The sequence below is a fragment of the Pituophis catenifer genome, unplaced genomic scaffold, assembly GCF_029215685.1.
Source record: "Pituophis catenifer annectens isolate HBS135680 unplaced genomic scaffold, rPitCat1.0.hap2 SCAF_1, whole genome shotgun sequence".
Taxonomy (NCBI): domain Eukaryota; kingdom Metazoa; phylum Chordata; class Lepidosauria; order Squamata; family Colubridae; genus Pituophis; species Pituophis catenifer.
In genome coordinates this window covers 312,359,171-312,381,769 of record NW_027256881.1, presented here as the reverse complement: position 1 = coordinate 312,381,769, position 22,599 = coordinate 312,359,171, and the positions used below count along the sequence as shown (strand labels likewise).

The window sequence follows — 22,599 nt, the reverse complement described above, 5'->3', positions numbered from 1 at the left end:
ATGGTGATTTTCCTGCATAATTTTTCAGATTCACAGAATTAAATTGTCATATCTTCCGTATATGCATTTTTTTTACTAGGCCTAATAAATATTTATGTTATGTATATTTTCCAGCTATGGATCATCAGTTTCACACTGGTACAACCGCATGCAGTATAGAAAAATGTGAAAACAAAAGAAATCAAAACAAACTCCGATGCTGCTGGTGTTGGTGCTATTGTAATTCTTATACCATAAGAATTGAGAAATTAAGCTCAAGCACAAAACCAGAAAATGTAAATATGAGAGCTTGAAGCTGCAAGGAAGACAAATCAAGTGGATTGTGTGTTGAATGTGAGCAAGGATTAGACAATCGTATGAATCTTGCAAAATTATGAAGATATTTGCACACCAAACATTAAAATCTGAAATTAAATCCTGGTTATTTCAAATGAATTCCAAATAAAAGGCACTTGATACATTTTTGTGTATCAAAAAATGCCCAATTTCTTATTTAATCATTTATCACATAGCAAAAGCAGGTAAAGCTCATATTATTGCAGAATAGTTGATTAAAAACTTTAAGCTTGGTGATCTCTGCATGATTAATTGAAACATTTCATAAAAGTCAGTTGTGTATGCTACTCTTTGTTAATAGCCTCAAGGATATGTCAAATTTTCTGAAAAGAAATTAAAAAGAGTACTACAGGTTTCTCTGTTCAAATGGTTAAATCCACTAATGTTTTCAGCTGTATTAATCTTTCTCGTGTTGTGTTGTGCTGGTGCTGACTCATCTGTGGAAAAAGATATGCCTATTTGCAAACCTTTTCCTACCTGAACTACAGGAAATGAATAGTTACATTGATCTATTTTACATTTATAGGAAAAAAAACCCACAAAATATACTGCATTTGTATTGCAGTACTGTATATGCAATGGTGGAACAGCAGTTACAGTCAGAATAATGTCAGGTAGTGAGACCCACATGAAAAATACAGCTCCGCCTATTAAGCATAATCAGTGCTGTCTTGTCACTTATTTGTAATACATGCCAACAGAACTCAGGATTGTACCCAACAAGGCACTTAAAATCATGAATCTTACAAAAAGCAAGACCACTCAACTCTAAGGCATTTACTGTGTTGTGCTGTCTAGAGAACACATTGCTCCTGTATATTGAAGTGAGATGACTGTTTCACAGCAAATATTGGTTTCCTTTTATAAGCAGTAAGAATATTTCTTTTTAATAGGAACATTCTTTTGAACTAGCGCAGAAATTGAGTGGCAGTTGTTGGGTGCAAAAGATTGTATACGTGGCTGCTATATTTACTTATCTGAATGATACTAGTATTTCACTGCAAGGTATACATATAGCTAGATTCAAATGTCAAAGTCAAATGAATGCAATTCAGTTTAAAGGTACACGTTGAAGTGAGTATATTTCTAAAATAATTTTATGTGCTTTCCAAATCTTCCAAACAAAATTTCCCTCAGGGAAAATGTCAAAACCTTGGTGATATAACATCTATCTGATTTATGTGCCACAGGAAGGGTGTATTTTCTCCTTTAAAATAAAAAAAAAAAATTAACCAGGTCCAGAATCATTATATTGACTATACTGCATCTGAATTACCATTAAAGAAGAAACAACGTAGATCCACTTTAACTAATTTCACATTGTAAACCACATTTCCTTATGCAGATTTTCTGGCTAGAGCTTCTAAAAAAAATATTGCCTGTCAAGACTGAAATATCTTATGCCATTTGCAATAACATACCTTTGAAAGAGAACAAGCCAGCACAGAAACAGACTAAGTATAAAAGATGATCTCTGCTTACAAGTAGCATCAATTATTCCAAATATTGAACTTTTTTTTCCAAGGAATGCAATCACACCTAATAATTGAATATTGATCTATTTGGTTAAAGCATTAATCTCCCAAGTTAATTGTGAAATTAAAGTTTTGTTTTTTGCACATTCAAAATGTTAATTTTGCATTTACAATAATCAGTTTTATTTTTTGCTTTACTGCCAATTTCTATCATTAGAATATCATTATCTGCTTCAGCCTGGGCACAAGAATGGTCCTCTACTGTTCCTCCAGACTGTCACAATGTTCCCTGTTTTACAGCTGAACCAAAAGGATTCAATCTACCCAGGGGTGGGTTCTACTTACCTTTACTATCAGTTTGCCATGGGGCCGCACGCATGCGCAGAAGTGTTCTGATGACGTCAGGGTCGGTGGGCGGAGCCTCCCGCCAGTTTGACTACCGGTTCTATAGAACCGGTGCGAACCGGGGGCAATCCACCACTGAATCTACCCCATAAAACCTAGTCAATGCTCACTAAGACTAGGACTCAACATGACAGGTTCACTACTGTAGTCTCCTCCATAAATGGGGAAAATTTGTAGAATTGTAGAGAATTTGTAGCTCAAATGAGAGGTCGTTGGTGATCTTGGTTGTTTTCTTGCAGAGGTTTCATTACCCAAACTAGGTAACATCATCAGTGCTGTTACCTAATTTGGGTAATTAAGTGTTTTTTATCATGGTAACCTGATCTAACCAAATATGGGACGGAGCATACTGCTTCCACTTTTGTCCCATATTTGGGTAGACCAGGTTGCCCTGATAAAAAACCATCTTTCCCCTCGTATAGCCGACAAAGCAAGGAGTGCCTGTAGCTTAGAGGTCAATACATCTACATAATATGTAAGCAGCCAGGGTTCGAATCTCAGAAGGTATGGCTATCTGACAAGAGCTAAATGGCTTGAAATAGATCTATACTAATCTCCCTTTATTTCTTTGTTGGTAAATATAAATTTAATTTGGGTAATGAAACATCTGCAGGAAAACGAACAAGCTGTTGAGCACCAAACATCAGGGAAACCCCAGAAACTTTCTGTATGCAACTCCATCATGTATTGACTAGATAAAGAGTCTACCTTTGAATTTGTAAAGAGAGTAAACAGTTTCACATTTGCTCATTGAGAATGTAATTGTGATGTGATGTTTAACATTTTTGCCACACACTAAATAAATAATTCTATCATTGGAACATTTCCTCTTGGTCTACGATTCCAATAATTTTTCTTTTAACTAGGTTCCCATAGTCTGAAAAGATTGACAACCTCTGAAGTGCAACATTATTAAGTACACTGTGAATTTTCCAAAACTTACTTGCAAAAAGTTGAGGTAATGAGATTGATCTAGAATAATTCCAAAGTGGCATTTACTTGAATTGTATATACAGAGTGATGAAGTGTTCTATCAAGAGAATTAAATCAGTAACTTCTATGTAGGAAATGTGAGTCAAGGACCAACCATAATTATTGGTGAAGTACTATACACTAGTAAAGTACTTTTCTGGATATAAATAAATCAGTTCAAGTACAAGTACAAGAACAAGTACACTACTTTTTAAAAGTTCACAATTTCTTTCTCTTCAATCCTCCCTCCGCACCTTATACTTATATAAATTATAGTTTATATAAAAAAACTTGATCCAGAGAATTGAAGATCCTCTTGAAGCCTAGGAGAAGATTGTATGTAGCTTTATTAGGAAAACAGAAATCATTGGCTATTGGACGTAGTAATCTTACAATTTAGGTTCAAAGATTATTGATTTATTAATGTAGATGGTATTCTCCCTTCCATACAAATAGACTTGTATTTCAGGGTTTGGATTGCTTGTGTAACCTTTATAGTTTGTTGATTTTTGTAGCCCAGATGTGATATACTTATGACAACACAGCCCTTTCCTACCTTCTTGGGGTACCACTGGTTTCCTTATCTAATCTCAATTTTGGTTTCTTGGATTTCGAACTATAGCTACACTGAGACTGAAAGGCATACAGAAAGTGCTCTCACTCTACAAAATAACTCCACAGATTTCAGGTTAGCCCAGTTGCTGCTTTTGGAAGAAGATTCTTTTAATGGCATTTTATTATTATGCTTTTATATTAAATTATAAGTAGCTCTGACAATTCTTCAGAGATAAGTGTTACACTAAGTGATTACCTTAAAACAATAAAATAAAAGAAATACAGAACTCCACGTAATATTCCTAGGGAAGAACAGTTAGTCCTCATTTAACAACCACAATTGGGACTGGCAACTTCGTCATTAAATGACATGGTCATTAAGTGAATCATCTCATTACTGCAACTTGCAATTTCACAGGTGGCTTCTTCATTAACTTTGCTTGTTGGAAGTCAGCTGTAAAGTGCACAAATGGGAATCAAGTGACCATTGAGATATTGTGATGGTCACAGTTTGGGAACCAGTCATAAAGTAACTTTTTCAGTGTGACTGTAACTTCAAACAAGGCAATCATTGACCAAGAATTATAAAAATTCTGTTAAAATTTATGTTTCATGAAACTTATTAAATGCATGTTAAATTAAAACAACTTAAAAAATAAAAGACTGTAATCTTAGTGAACGCTTGTCTTGCTGTGCACAGGAAAGCTGATCAATAGATACATTCAGTCAATAAAAATATACAAAGAGGTTTGATAATGAGTACTTTACAGTTAGTATTTTAGAAAAATATATTTACAACAGGAAACTTTTAAGTTACATTTTGGGTACTTTGAAATTTTAATTTTTATGTAACATTATATTATATATGTAACATGTATATTATTTTGAACATTTTAGCAAAATATAAAATTACACTCTGTATTTTACAAAGAAAAACCAGATACATTTTTTAAGTGATTCTGTTCCTGGCTACCGTATGTGAAAGATAATTATTAGGTGTGGCCCTGGTGGGCTACCTGCAATATTTTTCCATGGAGCAACAAATCTCTTTACTCTCCTCTTCTTACATCCTGTAGAAAACTAATGTGTTCCTTCAGAGTAAGTTTTACATTAATGCAAGGCACCAACAAAAACTGTTCTGTTATTATAATTAAATATATCAGCTCCCAATCAGGAAGAAAAGTGTGATCTTGGGAAAAGAAGCATACTATATCCTTGAGCTTAGCAAACTGGAAATAGCTATGGAGCTAGAAATGCTATTGCTTCTAGGTTTGTAAATAGTTATATGTTATAAAATAGTTTATAAGAAAACTATTTAAAATTATATATAAGCAAATCGTTGAGATTTTTTTTTATTGCAAGTATCAACCTACATATATATTGTCATAAATCTTTATGGAGATTCTCAAGCATCCAAATCTCTTTGAGCTTCATGTGACCATAAAGATATCAGAATCAGATCCTAACCACATTACCAATAAAGGAAAATATTTGTACCTTGGGGTTGAAATGAGGGATCCTTGGTGCTCTCTCAGCTTGCTTGTTTTCTTGTTTCATTACCCTAATTAGGCAACATAATCAGTGCTAGTACATCTGTAAGAAAACAAGCAAGCTTAGAGAGCACCAAGGACCCCCTAACCACATTACTCAGAAAAGCCTTCTACACCAGTTCTAGCATAGTGTGACTCCATTAAAATTGGATGAAAAGCCTGCAGGATTAAGTAATAGTACAAGGGTAAAGCAGTGACGGAAGCTAAAGAATAGTTAAGTTTTAATCTAAGAGTGATGATTTAGTAACACAAGAGTGATTAAAAAAATCTAGGCAGCCGGAAGAATTTGGAATGATATTGAATTTCTTTTAATTACTTCTATCCATTAAATTTGTGCATTGCACATCCAATTAAAACAGGCAGAACATATAGATTTAGGGCTTCAGTTAATCTTTAATTCCTTTTTCAATCTAGCTCATATTGTCCTAATTCCCTGCAACAAAAACTTGGAGAAAGCTAGTAGTAGCTATATATTTAACAGCTGTTTAAAAGAATACTGCAGCTCCAACAGCATAAAAAAAAAACTCTTTGGAGAAGGGTAACAGCTAAGGGCAAAGTATGAGTCAAAAACGGCACCAAGCAAATTAATTATTTATGTAGCATGACTGGAGAATTTTATATTTCCTGCCTCACATAGTCACATTACAGTAAAATTGGTTTAATACTGTATTCCTCAGTCTTAGCTACTCTAAATATGTTAACCAACTCACAAAAGTCCCCAGCAAGCATGCTGCCTGGGGGATTTTGGGATTTGAGGTCCACACATCATAAAGTCGCTGGCGTTGAGAAGCACTCGTTTGGTGTACCACTATACAGAACATAAAAGTTCTAAGAAATGAAACTACAAGGAAAAAAAGTATATTTACGAAGTTGGAAAGCCAGTTGGCTATCTAACTTTCCTATTACTGCCAGATCTTGATTATCCCATCCCAGGCACAGGTGGCAAGGAGCGATGGAAGGACTGGATGGTAGGCTGCATTCACACAGGCTTGACTATGTGCTGTCATGGTACGGAGAATTTGAGCTGTGCGATAATTGTAGAAAAATACTTTTCCATCTGAACTCCCTGTCACAAGAAGTGTTCCATCGGGTGAAAATTCACAGCCTACGGCAAATCCTTCAACCTGTTTGAGTCAAGAATTAAGAGTAAATAAATCAAGATGTTCATTAATGAATTACAATATGATCTATAGCTTCCTGAAATTTTACACTATAATAAACATGTCAATTTGTACCATAATGGCCTTATCACTTCCCTAGGTATTTAATAAGATGGCCCCATTTTAGACTTGTCATTGTTAACAATAGTTGCTGAATATGAGACAAGCCTTTCTCTGTGTGTGTGTGTGTGTGTGTCTGTCTGTCTGTCTGTCTGTCTCTCTCTCTCTATCATCTCTCTCTCTCTCTCTCTCTCTATATATATATATATATATATCATCTATCACTAAAACTCTCTTTCTGTAACCTTTAACTGGGTGAAATATTGCATTATAAGGCACCAATTATTAAACCAAGGAACCTCAAATGGGTTCACTCTCATAATAAACCCAAAATCTGGGACTCAGGATTCCTGTGGAATTGAAATTTGGCTAATTTTCTAAAATCTTTTATGACAAATATGACCATAAAACAGTTTATGACATAATACAAAATGTCATAAAATATGTTTGCTATACAGATCAACATGACTATTTTCAAGGCAGTGTGTTAGAAATACTATCATTGTTGAAGTCACTGAAGAATCTGGTAAGGAAATATCTCTGAAATGATGACCCAAGGGGTCACGGATTGTCTAGTTACTAACTAATAATGCTTTTAGTTGCTTTACTGCAATTTAAATTCTACATTAAATAAACTACAGACAGTAGAACTGAAGTCTATTTAATTGTATCCCTATTGAAAAGCAGTAACATAATTTGGCACCTAAAAGGAATAAAACCCATTGATACCTTGTGCCCTTCAAACCTCTTCTTTTTGTTGATTCGATAAGGTGGCAGGCTGGAAAATAAAGCCATGTAGTTGCCATTTGTCTGAGCAACAAAGGCAGGCTCTTTAGGATGAACTGAAAGACTGGGGCAGGTAAAACGTTCCTGCAAAGAAAATTAGAAAGAAAATGTTCACAGACTCTGAATCAAACAAAAATGCTTGCAGGTCATATGATATACCAGTCTCTGTTTGTGGCCCTCAAGATTCTCCCCAAATCAACACCTTCAAAAAAATTGGTGATCCAACAACAGGTTTAGAATATGATATAGGGGTGTCAAGAAAGATTGTGATTGTGCTTTAGATTCAGATCCAAAAAATATGCCCTAATATGCAAGGGAGGGGATAGACAATAAGGTCTTGCTTGCCATTCTTCCCCCAGGATCACATGGCAGCTGTAGAGAGCAACTGCATGATTCCAAGAAAAAGCACAGTTGTGACAAGCACTGCACTCATGCTCCCACATGTTCCAAAACCTCTCTTCTGAATTATTTCCAAAGTGCTACACAGTCCTAATATCAATTCTCCAATTTTATGTATTTATTTTATTTTTGAAATAAAATCTCAAATCCTTCAAATAAATGTTTACCCTTTCCTATTCAGTGCATCACTATATTCTGCATCACTATAATGCCAACTTCAACCTTTAGAGGCTGGCAAAAATGCTTATACAAACAATGTCTCAGCACAAAAAGGTAGTCTGTCTACTGCAACCAAACCTGAAACAATTGAACCCCCACCCTACCCCTGCAAAAAAAAAAAAAAAAAGAATTTATTTCCACCTGCCTCACCTAGGAATTTCCATATATTGCTAATAACGGAGTGTACAGAAAATTAAGATAAATTGAAATGTTTTGGAAAATAGATTTCATTTTCTGAAAATGTGTGTCTCTCCTTATGCTCATATGAACCATTGCAGATTTACTTAATCCTTGTGGATAATATTTTATGAACTCTACTAACCTCCTACATTTTATCACAACAGAGTAAACCATCTGAGACACAAAGCAATACTTATTAATGAAGAAAGTAGTTACTATGACTTTGACTCCTATTAATTTATTTTAAGGCCTCAACTTCTCTCAATAACATATCTGTATGAAAATATCACTGTATTCAGTATTAACTGGGCAAAAATTTCTCAGTCAGGAATGATCTGAGGAAGTTCATTTTGGCTCTATTCCTAACCTGTTGGAAAATAAAACTAACCTGTTGGAGAATAAAACAGAAATATTAATGAAATTTCTCCTTCCCTTGTTGTTCACCATCCCCAAATAAGTGAAAATTTTCAGGGGTCACTGATATACTTAATGTTATCTACAGCACATACGTTTATTCTGAGGATGCTACAAATTCACACAAAATGACTTGTGAAAAAACAGAAAATAATGCTTTAGCAAAATTTAGCAATCCCTGAAAATAGCAAATACAATAGAAATGGAAAAGGATCTAGGATAACATGCCAGCAGTCTTGCCCCATCCATCTCACCATGACCAACTTGCCCCAGCTGACTCGCTGCAGCCAACTTCCTGCGGGACAATTCAATGCAGGATAACTCAAGAGAAGCTGGGGTGAGCCTGAGCGTGGAGACTTGAAGACTTCTAACTTGAGAAGGTTCAAACCTAAAGCAAGACAAGGCCCACTGGAATTCATTTGTCCCTCTCTTGAGTTATCCCTTATTGAATTGTCCCACAGCGAGTTGTGCCACAATGAGTTGACTATGGCGAGTTGGCCACAGCGAGTTGTCCCAATCTGAATGGAAAATGTTTCTAAACAAAGTTTGTTGTAAAACTGAGCTTCAGAGCCTTTGCTTTTTATATGCAAAGTGCCAGGCTTCATTTCTTCTTGACCACTTGTTGAAGCCAGAAAATGTCTAGTCGAGAAGAGAAGAGAAGAGAAGAGAAGAGAAGAGAAGAGAAGAGAAGAGAAGAGAAGAGAAGAGAAGAGAAGAGGAGAAGAACAGAACAGAACAGAACAGAACAGAACAGAACAGAACAGAACAGAGCCCTCTCTGGGGGCACGCGCACCATTGCCAGCTACTCTTCTGCGCCAACTGGTCTTCACAGGCACCAGAAAACAACCTGAAAACAGCCCAAAAAATGGCGAAAAACAGACATGTGCCTGCCGGCCAGCTGGTCTTTGGGTTTCCAGTGCGAAGACCAGCTGACCGGCACACATGCAGGTGCCGGAAACCTGAAGACCAGCTGACTGGCGTGTGCAGATGCATGTAAATGCCTGTGCGTTCCGGTTTGGGCTTTCGGTGCCGGTAAAAGGTTTACCATCGCTGGAATAGAAGAATTGGAAGGGATCTTGGAGATCTTCTAGTCCAACCCCCATTTCAGACAAATGGTTGTCCAATCTCTTCTTAAAAACTTCCAGTATTGGAGCATTCACAACTTCTGGAGGCAAGTTGTATCACTGATTAATTGTTCTAACTGTCAGGAAATTTCTCCTTAGTTCTAGGTTGCTTCTCTCCTTGATTAGTTTCCACCCATTGCTTCTTGTTCTTCCCTCAGGTGCTTTGGAGAATAGCTTGACTCCCTCTTCTTTGCAGCAGCTCCTGAGTTATTGGAACACTGCTATCATGTCACCCCTACCCCTTCTTTTCATTAAACTAAACATACCTAATTCCAGCAACCGTTTTTTATATGTTTTAGCCTCCAGTGCCCTAATCACCTTTGTTGCTCTTCTCTGCACTCTTTCTACAGGCTCAACATTTTTTTTACACTGTGGCGACCAAAACTGGATGCAGTAGTCCAAGTATGGTCTTACCAAGGCATTATAAAATGAGATATTTTTCTCAAATTCATACTTCCTCTGGGGAGAGTATTAAACTACCCCATTCTCCTCTCCAGAGAAAATCATCTTGTAAAAGTTTCTAAATACATCAAAAACTGAGCACACTGCAGTTTTTTATTCACTGAACTGTTTTCCTTTTGAAGTGCTAATGCCAAATCAACTACAACAGCTTTTACACAGAACTGTACATCTGCAAAACTGGACAAAGGCCACCTTGGAAGATGGTGATAGGAACGTGTTATTAAATCATACACTCCACTTTCTACCTGGGCAGAATTTCTCCTTTTCAAAACTGAATGGATACCAACTGACTTTATTCTTTGCATTTCAAAAGAGACTAAACTTGCACTGACTTTATACAGAGGTTCGGCTATAATTGAGATTAGTATCCTTCCCTAAGGAATGTATAAGACCTCTTTTTAAAATCATTAAATGGACAGCATCTTCAAAGAAGTCTTCTTCACATGTTTAGGCTTGACAGTAGATAATGCCTTAGTTATTCTAAAGCTCCAAATCTTTCCTTCAACAAGACACAGAAATAAGGCTCTCTAAATGAGTATATACATGCATACCAGTGGTGGGTTGCCCCTGGTTTAGACCGGTTCGCACGACCAGGAGGCTCCGCCCACTGACCTGGATCATCATAGGTGATCTGCGCATGCGCAGAAGAGTGCGCACACGCATGAGTGAAGCAATCATGCGGGCATGATGCATATACAACACTGCCGTATATTCTTTTTTTAATAGAAGGATATGAGTTTTGGATGCCAGGGAGAAGGGCTCTAAACCCTCAAATATCTCTCAAGTCTCACAGGGGGCACAGCCTACATACATCAAAGAAAATTAAAAACTATCTTTAAACGGTTTAGTATGCAGAATTCTTTTTTAAAATATTTGTTTCTCCAGTTCAATATTAACTAGTCTGCCTTTATTGTAACAGGTCTCAAACAGTCTTTCTCATCATCTGCCAGCAGTTTAGACATTAATGGCTGTGTGTTGCATTATTTTGAGGGGACAGCACATTTACACTGTTATACAAGCTGTATACTCACTACTTTACATTGTAGCCAAGTGTAATTTCTTCAGTGTTGTCAACATGAAATTACAAAATGTGACGCGGTGTACTCACTTCTGTGACATACAGTATGTACTTTGGGCTATTCTGTGAATTGTATTTATATGGTGCCTTCCTATAGGCTGATTGCTGTGTTTATGGCGGGCGATTGGCTGTTGTTTCCTTGTGCTGCCAAACCCTCTGCTCCTAAGTACCTGATAAGCTGGTGGTTACAAAGAAACAACCAATTGCCAGCCATCAACACACCAATCAACCAATAGGAAGGCAGCCCATTAATACAACTCACAGAATAACCCAAAGCACATATTCCAGTAGAGAAATGTTCCCTGAAGATGCCCTCCACCATGAGTCAAAAAGCTCGGAAAAGTAAATCTCTGGTCCCAGTAACTGACCCAGATTTAATCTTGCAACATTATCCTGGGGTATGTATATTTGCCTTCATTTGTGAAAGACTTTTCTTCAACAAAAGAATAATTATCCATTCTGTGAGAAAGTCCCCAAATAACCTTTCCTTCCTCTCTGCCTTATATTTCCCAAATCTCAATCTCTCTCTCTCTCTCTCTCTCTTTTTTTTTTTTTTTTTTTTTTTTTACGATTTCTGATGGTTTTTCCGCCAAGTTTTAATCAGCTCTGACCTTGTTCAACTTTTGAAGATCACACACTACCATCAGGGACTACAGAAAGAAAAGCAGTTCAAATAAGGATCATGGGAAGGCGGTGGGAAGCAGATTACAATACAATTGTCTGCAAATGACTCAGCAAAAATGGTCTTCACTTGAGATACAAAGCAGGAGAAAATGTTTATGCAAAAAAAAAAAAAAAGGTGTCATTCCAAAAACCAATTGCTTAGCTTCTGATAGTATGTAGACTTAGAGAAAGCCCTCTGAAGATATCTTTAATACTTGGGTAGATGGTTTGAGACAAAGAAAGCTTTACTTTCCTGGCACAATAATAATGTCTTAAATCAAAGATCACAGCTTTGTTAAAATTACAATTCCAAGACATTTCTTGGGGTAGATAAACATTCCAAATAAACATGCAGTGAACTGAAGTACATGACTACTATGCTGTTTCTACAGAGGTTCAACTGACTTTGGGCTGTACTTGAGTTTTCTAAAGTCATCCTATTCTGTGATCATTTTAGAAACACAACAAAGTTCTTTCAACTGCTTCCCAAACAGATTGCTGTTCATGATAAATTTTTCATATATGGAAATATAGGAACTCTCATAATAAATAAGAAAGTAAATATCTATCTCACATGAAAAATTTGATTGGAGATCTTTGCAGCAGTTTGGAAGTCCCAGGCAATGATGGTACGATCAGCTGAATCTTGGCTCACTGCATCAGTGCTGGTAAAAAATTCTTTTCCTTCACGGAGAAACATGATGTCCAAGGTTTGTTGAACTGTGGCTTTGTAGACTTTTATAACCTATGGTTTTAAAAATTCAAAAAAGACAATGTTTTTGGTTAATTCATTATGTTTCTATCTTCTTTCGTCAGGAAGTGAATATAGCATAACCCTCTCAAGTGATTTCCAACTTCCCTTCTCTGACAAATAGAAAAAGGCCATTTTAGGATGATTAGGTAAATGAAACCTGCCACTCAAAGAAATGTAAAGAAATACTGCCTCTTAGCTGATGGATATGGTATAAAATGGGAGAATTGAGCTTCTAATGCCATTCAGATGACATGTCATATACAGTGGTGGGATTCAGCCAGTTTGCACCACTTCGGGAGAACCGGTTGTCAACTTTCTGAGCAGTTTGGTGAACTGGTTGTTGGAAGAAGTCATTAGGACAGAGAACCGGTTGTTAAATTATTTGAATCCCACCACTGGTCATATCTATATAGGTAGTCCTTGAAATAGAACAGTTCATTTAGTGACTGTTCAAAGTTACAACAGCACTGAAAAAAGTGACTATGACCATTTTTCACACTTAGGACCATTGCAGCATTCCCATAGTCACATGATCAAAATTTGGCAATTGACATGTATTTATGATTTTTGCAGTATCCTGGGGTTATGTAATCACCTTTTGCAACCTTCTGACAAATAAACTCAATGGGGAAACCATTCATTTAACAACCTTGTTAGTAACTTAACAACTGCAATGATTCACTTAACAACTGTGGCAAGAAAAGTCATAAAATGAGACAAAATTGTCTTAACAATTGTTTAGTTTAGCAACAGAAATTTTGAGCTCAATGTGGTCATAAGTGGAGGACTATCTGTATATCTATATTGTCCCTATATTCCACTAAGTCACATTTCTAACATAAACAGATGAGTTTACAACTGGGGCAAGATTTGGTAGTAAAAACACCACCATGAATGAACTTATGTAAGTCTCTAGAGCAGGGGTGTCAAACTCAAGGCCCAGGGCTGGATTTGACCTGCGGGGTGTTTTCATCTGGCCCACAGGACCATCCTGGAAACAGCAAAGGACTGGCCTGCAGTACCTTGCCAGTGAAAATGGAGCTTGTGAAGGCTGCCTGTGGATCTCCCAAGCTCCATTTTCGCTGGCAGAGGGTTGCAGAAGGCCATCCCAGCCAAAAACAGAGCTCAGGAGTCTGTTTTCACTGGCAGAGCGCTCGAGCCATCACAAGTGCCCCCCAACACGAGTGATATCATGCTGGCCACACTCACCCTGGCCACGCCCATCCCGGCCCCCCCGAGGTGAAACACAACCCTGATGCAACCCTCCATGAGATGGAAGGAACATCTCATATCAACAACCTGCCACAAAATTTTTGAATGATTTCAAGCTGCACAAAGAATTTGTAGATTTCTGATTGAAAGGGACCACTCCAATAAACACATTGTACAGGAAATTGTTGCTTGGCAACAGGAATCTTTGGAAAGGAGAGAAGTTAGAAAGATCAGATGGGAAAAAGCATGAAACTGCAGAGAATGCTAGACAAGCAAGTGGAGTGACAGAAGCTAATTAGCTGTAGAGAGAACATAAAGGTGAGGGGGGGAAAGAAGCAAAGCGGTAGCAACTGCAAATCCTAGAATAAGAGAGGCCAAAAATAAAAGATCGAAAATAAACATCACTCACTATGTGAGTAAGGGTACCAATAATAAGGAAGAGGATTTGTTTGTTAGTATATAGGCCACACATACTTTTTTTTTACTCTTTTATTTTTTGGACAAGCTGTTACACAATCTTGGAAACACATAAAGTAACTTACAGACAGAGGATTGGTTCTTTTAGCTACATTTTTCCAAAATTTCAGATGCTCTTCTCCAGACTTTTGTGGAGTGGCCCAGGACTGAATTAAAAACTGCCTAATAAAGACTCTCCATCACGTGGCCCGTGGATTGCAAGTCATTTTCTGAGACTCACAATATTTTGGAGGCACTTATACTGATGAAAAGGCTGGGGCTCTGAGGGGGCCATGGGAGATTCTCCTGGAAGAACAGCAGCAGAGGGTCTCACTTCAATTTACCTCAGCAGATTTCCCAGGAAAAGTAGTTCCTGGCAAGCCAGGCTACATTAGCAAAACCCTGAGACTTCTTGCAAGCAAGCAGCACTAAGACTGTACCAACTCTCTGGGTTGGAAGAGCAAGGAGGCCCAGGTAGGGCAAAGCAGACAGGGCTTGACCAAGGGGGAAGAGGAGGCAGCAGCCGAGGAGGAGGTCCAGGTGTGGCTCTCTGCTGTCTTTGTGTAAGAAACAAATCTTGCTTGCTTGGCACTATCTTTCCCATTCCTTGTCCAACAGAGACAGCCACCCCTGGACCTCCTCCTTGGCTGCTCATAAATGATGCTGAGACAAGCAAGCAAAGAAGATTTAGACAGTTCTAGAACAGGTTTCTTGGATTCTGTTGTTCTAGATATGATCTTGAAATATACCCACCAACACGTACAGTACATAAGATGGTGTTTTAGCTAGTAGAAAACACTGCCAGCCAAATGATCAAAGTGAAATGGCTATAATGCAGCTCTTATTCACAAGTAGTGTTTTGCAGTGAAAAATAGTTTATTTAATAGGTGTATGTTTAATAACATGTTTAATAATAAAAAAATTCTCCCTGTTTGACTCACTAGAGATTTTGAATCAATATAAGAATAGAACTTCACAGTTGCAGCCTTCAGGCTAACAAACTAATATGGCATTAATATGGCATTCGAGACAATTTGCGTTTGAGATCCCTGGTCTACGTGCAAAGCAAGCTCTATTACTGACTAAGTCTCTCTCCAAAGAATCTTAAATAAGTTAAGATGGGTTGCAATCTTTTTTAACTTTACAGCATGTGTATAGCCTATGGCAACCAAAAAAAATGTTTAAATGAAACAAACACATGGAATATTTATCCAGAAAAATGCCTCCTATTATATCAAAACCATTTATAAGTGAAATCACTTCAAAGGCAACTATATCTACTGAAATGTTAAATGTAATAAACAGAAATGTAATTCCATGTTGGGGCTAATTGGCTGCATCCAATCTGGAAAAGACAATGAGGCAGTCAAAAATCCTGGCAGCATACACAAATTTATTCAAGTGAAGTTTATCATAGTGATGAAGCCAAAGTTAGAGTTACTCTAAAGGACAAAGAATAATTATTCTGTTGCTTGATGATAGATGCACCTCTCCTTCTAGGAGCTCTGGATATGCTGTTATAAAAGACAATAACTGTTATTCATCTGAGGGACAAGAGACACACTTTATTTCACGGGAAAACTATGAAAAATCTTGTCAAATTGTTATTTGGTGCCAAATTTCATGTTAGGAACATGTTTCTATTCCAAGGATTGTAGAAAAGATACCTCAGACCCACATGTAGCCCACAGGTTCCCACATCTTTGCTAATGGATCTAAGGATGGATGTCTGTTAAGTTTATAAGTGTTGTGTTCTTGCTGTTTTTTGAGCTTGCTTCCCTTTCTGTAGGCTAGGTATTAGCATCAACGCATGCGAAGTAAAGTTTGCTGACTGTTTATATGTGATAGCTTGTCTACTCTGATTAGATTACTGTTTCTTCCTGATTGTTGTTGTTGTTTTGAATGAAGTTTTTTTCTTCTTCTTTGATTATTCTTGTTTATCTGATCCTGGTTTCTGCTAAAATGGGTGCTGGTTAATCTTTCCAAGGCAAACAGACCTTCATACATCTGTCTGATCACACAGCTGTTAACCATATAACCATAAAAGATCATTCAGGCACATGAAAGCTGTTGAGGAACTTTGAACGTTATGAACAAATGAAAAAGCTGAAGTCAAAGCACTATTTTTGTGCTGTTCATCTGTCAACTTCAAGGGATTGGGAAGGAACACAGCAGCATTTTGCTTCTTCAGAATTAAAAAAAAATGCTGGAAAGACAAGCACCAGCTTTTGGCATCATCTTTATTTACAAGAAGGCCACAATAGGCCCCAAATCTTCCTCAGAAAATACAGATAATGGGTAACATTTTATGCTACTAATTTATTGTTTGGAAGAGCATCCATCATCCAAAAAAACAAACAAACCCAAGTAAACTTGAGAATTCAGTAAATGTCAGGAAATTTGTTTTCAAATAAATTGATGATTGTGGCTGGAGTCCATCAGTATCACTTCACTACCTCTGAATTATTGCCTTGTCTTCTCTTTGACAAGCATATATTCCATATGGAAGAAATGGAGGAGCCTTTATTTGTAAGCCTGTAATCTTTTTTTAACTCCTTGTAGTCTTTCTAGAGGCACAGAGTGATACTATTATCTTTAATTAAATCAATTTCTCTCTAATATCTAAATCAAGTAGTTTAAAAGTAAATGTGCTCTCTCCTAAAAGTTATGATCAGGACAAAGAATAGTTGGATATTTGAATTTATGTATGTGATAATAAATCATACTATTAGGCACAAGGGAGGTCTCAGAATACGTTTTTATCTACTATTATTGGACAAAAATGGTCTGACTGGCCAACAAAATCAATGCAAATGGGTATATTTCATTTTGAAAAACAAACTTCTGGGCTTTTGTCCTTAAAATAGGAGACTGCTCAGTACAAATGTTGACCAATAAGCCAGATAAGGTTAGCAAGAAATATGAATTGGCCACAATTAGGTATTCTAACATTTTAATCAAACTGATATGAAGTTTTTCATTAAGAAAAAGGAAAAATGTTACCACATTAACTCTGAATTTTATTATTTAATTCCATGTTCTAGGATTATCAGTAGGAATTAGCCAGAAACTTTCAAGCATGTCTTCACCTATGATAAGGACTAGGCATAGTCTCTTTATTAAACTTAGTGTTCTCATGAACCTCTCAAATTCATCCTTGTGGAATCACAGGGTAAATATGATTTTTCTAGTAAATTAAAGTAAACAAAAACCAAGGACTGACAAATTGCTTGTTCATCTGAAAAAAAGGAGAGATGGGTTTTAAAAAATTCATATAGACTCAAAGAGTTGTCAGCAGCTTTTCTGACTTGCATGACAAACAGAAAGGCTTAAAATCCAATTTAAGGAAAAACAGGATCAAAGCTTTAGCATGTAAATAAGAAAAAAATATTTCATGGATCCTTTAAAATGAGAAACCACTACCTAAAATGCATATATTATAGGACAGGCACTCTGAATATGCATCGCAAAGCAACTGGAAGGTCATCAGCCAACACTTTTCAAATTAAGGGTAAATTCAGTACATTATGGTCTCCCAATTATGAAATGCCAGGCAGAACATTTTTTCCTCCCATTCCAGATATGACTGTAAAGATATGGAAATGGAAAAAGAAAAGAGGAAAATGTGCCTCTTGGTTTGCACAATCAGGCTCAATGTAACTGAAAAAAATAATGAAATCTGAAAATAGATATATATTGAAATACCATACACAGAGAGCTGCAGTAATTTAAGCCTAGTGATTTATGACTAGTCAAATACATCTTTCAAGAGGAAGAAGGGGAGAAAAGTGAAAAAAGCTTGTTATTTTAGCATTTTGCAATTTTCATAGAAATTGTTATTGGGCTACAATGGAAACATAGGAGGAGTATGTGAAAAGAAAGAGGGCTGTGCCAACTTACAGCAAAGCAAAAAAAAAAAAAAAACAACTTCCATTTTTTTTAATGGAAAGGCAAAACCCAAAAATGGTATTTAAGTATATGGATTTTATGAAAAATGTCAGCTGATTCATACTTTGCTACAATACATGTGACTTAACTGTGTTAATGACCAGCTGCAATGCTTGAGGAACAGAGGCATTTCTCTGTCCTCTTCGGCACTCTGGCAAAGGATGCCTGGGATGACGTGCAGCAAAAGAGAAGAATAGCAATAGCACAGACTTATATACCGCTTCACAGTGCTTTACAGCCCTCTCTAAGTGGTTTACAGAGTCAGCCTCTTGCCCTCAACAATCTGGGTCCTCATTTTACCTACCTCGGAAGGATGGAAGGCTGAGTCAACCTTGAGCCTGGTGAGATTTGAACTGTCAAATTGAAGGCAGCCGGCAGGCAGCAGAAGTAGCCTGCAGTACTGCATTCTAATCACTGCACCACCATGCTGTCTTCTGCCAATAGACAAGCATAAAGCTGCACAGCCTTTCTGCTCTGTATATGTCTACATGCTGCTATCAGTGTCCTATAGCTGGCCAACGGGGCTGGAAAAGAATAAAATGTAACAGTCTCACCTAACTAATAACACCATAAATCAATCCAAAGCATGAGCTAGCCATTACTTCCCTTGCTGTTATTATTTTGCTTTAATTCCATCTATTGAAATTTTGCAAAGATATTAAAAAAAAAGGATTAGCCAGTCACTGCTATTTGCTTGCCAAAATACCAACATTCCAAGCAAAGGAACTTTGCACACCATCAAGAATTAAATAAAGTACAACAGAGAACAGACATTATTGGAAAAGTGGAAAAAAGGGAAATGATAAGAATTGAGTGCTTGCATGGATACATATATATGTCTATTGTTTACATATAGACTAGTGACAGCTTCTTTTATTTCAAAACTATATTTAATTTAATATAATTTAAATATAGGTAATTCCGTGTATCTACTGTACAGGGTGAAAGGATGATCTATTATGTTTTCAATCAAAACATGGCAAATCTACATGCATATCCCTTGTTCAAACAGGAGACAGAAGAAACCTCAAGTCATAGACCTACTTCTAGAGGGATAAATGCTTCCCCAACAAGTCTCACTACTGGAAGCTCTCAAGCATCCTGAAGGACAAAACAGTAACTCCATCTTGCAAGCATTCCGTTTTAAGCTGTTCTGTCCCATCCAGATCTTCACAGCCTCCAGATGCTGGGATAAGATCTCATCTATCTCACCAGTGCATCCCAAAATAGTAATGCAAAGTTGGATATCAAGGAGATAGTGATGGTACTGCATCCCAAGTTGACAGATGATCTCACCTAGCAGTTTTATGCAGATATTAAAGAGTTGGAGGAAGAAAACCAGCCCCCTGTGGCACCCAACAAGGTAGCAGCCACTGAATCAACCTCCTTTTTCTTTACCATTTCTAACTGGATCCAGCCATTAAAGAAAGTTTGGAACTACTTTAAAAGAGTGCCCCCCAAATTCCAGGCCCCAAAGGATACCCGGGTTCATGGTACTGATATATTTAACAGGACCAGGACAGACGTACTACCTCCCATCCAGATCTTAACAAATATAATTCACTAATGCACCCAAAAATCCTAAATCCTGACTGATAAGGGTAACATTTCATCTAGGGCACTCTACAGTTAATCCTGGAAAGAATGAAGAACTGGCTTTGGGGAGGAAGAATGAACCATTAAGAGAGGGAAATGGTGATTCAATCTTGAGAAAGAGGAAAGTGAGAGAAAGAAACTGAAAATAATCAGTTGATCAATAATCAACATCTTGTTTTTGTTAAGTATAAGAACGTGGTAAAGAAAAACTCCAACAGATCTCCAAGGTTCTATTATTTTGCTCACAAAAATAAAGTACATTTGTGAAATCCCTGCTGCTTTTATTTCCTGACCTTGCCAAACTTAAAGCATTGGCATTGTCTCCGCAACCTTTGCTAAAAAAAGAAGCTTGAATCTAGAGAGGGACTCCTAAGAAGAAAATGTACCACAACCTCGCTCGAAGCTGCTAGAAACACCCTCTCCCCAAAAGAGGTACTGATAATCTTCCAGATCCAGAGAATATACCCTCCTCTAGGCACACAAAGAAGCCAGGAGGGACAAAGGTTTAGGTTACAAGTAGCAAAGGATATTGTCAAAAACATCCCACTTACTTTCTCAGTAGATAAGATAATGGTCAAAATGAATCCCAGATATCCTGGCAAGAGGTCCCAGATGCCACAATAGACTCTGTCCAAGTGAAATCCAGACTTGAGCAACTCTGAGTGACTTCATCAGCAAAATGATGTGTTAAGTGGTTACAAATGCAATTAGATCCTTCCCAGAACGGAATTAGTTACCTTAATGATACTGGATGACAACACACTGATGCAGTAAGAAGGAGAAGAAATCCTTTGCTTCTCCTATCAACACTGAGAAGGCCAGAACCTGAGTATAAACCCATGATCAGTCAGATATATGTTCTGCCTTCCTTTAACTACGATCTAGCTATTTTCTGCTTTATCTCCTAGAGACCCTCTGAAAAGCAAGGGGATGTCCTGTATTATAGAGAGTAAGGAACATGAACTTGATAAAAATATGCAAGATGCATCCAAGACAATGGGAAGTGAAGCATATTTTCTTATCTGATTGTGGATAATGAACCAAAGAAAGATGAAGTTGCATGTCAACCTGTCAGAGTGTCTGCCAAAACCAAGAAGTGAATTGTGGACCCCAGTCTGACATCAGGTGTTCTGGTAACCCATGTAGAATAAAAAGAAACTTGAAACATATTTGGAATATGTTATTTTAAAAGATACTTGCCACATTTTTGTCAGTGGGTAAGCCTGTACAAGGAATGAAATGAACCATCTTGGTGAGAATGCTTCCTTTGACAGAGATAGCTCTGTGATGAGGTTGCCAAGGTTTGCCAAGGTCTTTCTGGTGTTGGCAATGGTGGGAGTTCTCCAACTAGCTGCCTCTGAATGCCTTGGAGAGACAGCAAACAAGGCATAAAGGAACATATTGCTCTACCTTCATTCTGAGATGTGGCCACCAAAAATCTCTGGCCACTGAGGGCAGAATCTTGAAATGACCAATGGGATGTCATGGCACAGTTTCAGGACTATACCCACACAGAAGTCCAACAGGAATGTAATACTAGGCTTACAAGTGTAAAAGATTCTGATCCAATGTTCAATATTCATTATTGAGGAGGATTATTATGAGTGGTCTCAATTCCACTCTGATGGGCCTGGGCATAGTAGTCTAGGTGCTGCTGTTTTTGTAATTTGTGAAGAAGATTTGCTATTGGAACATTGATAGCAGCAGATTTTTCTGGAGGTATGACAGTGGCAGGCTGAGAGTCAGTATCAGAGCATTCACATTATGGTTTCCTGGAAAGGTCATGGGCCCCTTTATCATGGCTGTTGAGGATGGAAGTAATTTTAAAATTAAAGCAGGAGAAAAACAATGACCACTGAATTTGTTTTATGGTTCAGCTTCCTGATTGTCTGAAGATGCTCAACACTGTGATGGTCAGGGTAGCCTTCCACTGAGTATGGGTCTCCTCTAGCAGATGTTGCAGGTTTCAATGCAGTTACACCTGGCATACTTGGCCCAACATAACTATCACCATTTTAGCTAGCATGTTGTACTAAGGTTGCTAGATTCTATACTTCCCATATCAATACCTGTTTTGCAATCTGTTTTGCTATCAAAAAATATCCTTATCTCCCTACCCATCCACCTCTAACATATCACTGGTCACAAAGAAGTTGTTTCAATGTGCATATTTTGCCAAGTGACCTGAGTTGCATAACATTAGAATCAACCTGGCTGTAAATAATAAATCAGAAATATTGAAACATATTGTAAGTATTTTGATGAAGAGGTCCTTAAATCAAAAATGCTATAAGAATATTAAAACTTGGGACAAGAGAGATTTAAATGTAAATAGGATGTAAAATTATTATTAATAGAGAAAAACTCAGAAGTCATATGAAAAAGGGTTTTGAAACTTCCAAGTTGAATATTGGTAGAAAATCCAGTGGGGCCAGAAGTGTGGATTTTAGTAAGGCTGACAAATGCTAGAATATTCTAAATATGTGCTTAGAGCAGACATGTTCTTTCTTGTGATTATCTCTCTATGGATATTAAAGCATCAAAATATTAGTTCTTAAAATAACTTACATCATATTCAATTGCCTTAGACTACTCTCTAGAGAACCTGATCACTGCCCTTTACCGTATTATAATGAGAGACAATTATTATTGGGTAATTAGTCAGTTTCCTTTTATATGCAACCTCTTACTTTTACCATATGAAATAATAGTTAATTATCATATTCTCCTTCTGTGTAGTACTTCCTGTAAATTGAGCATTATATGTTCTGTAACTGTGCATCATTATCATGATT

General features: G+C 37.1%; 1 protein-coding gene across 1 annotated transcript in view; it reads right to left on the bottom strand.

The window, feature by feature from the left end:
- Window positions 1-5,142: 5,142 nt before the first annotated feature.
- The window catches only part of WDR25 (WD repeat domain 25), a 63,329-nt gene continuing 45,872 nt past the window's right edge, over window positions 5,143-22,599 (bottom strand). The window contains 3 exon segments of the mRNA XM_070931560.1: window positions 5,143-6,417; window positions 7,243-7,383; window positions 12,413-12,583. Coding sequence (XP_070787661.1) covers window positions 6,196-6,417; window positions 7,243-7,383; window positions 12,413-12,583 — 534 coding nt within the window. The 3' untranslated portion in view covers window positions 5,143-6,195.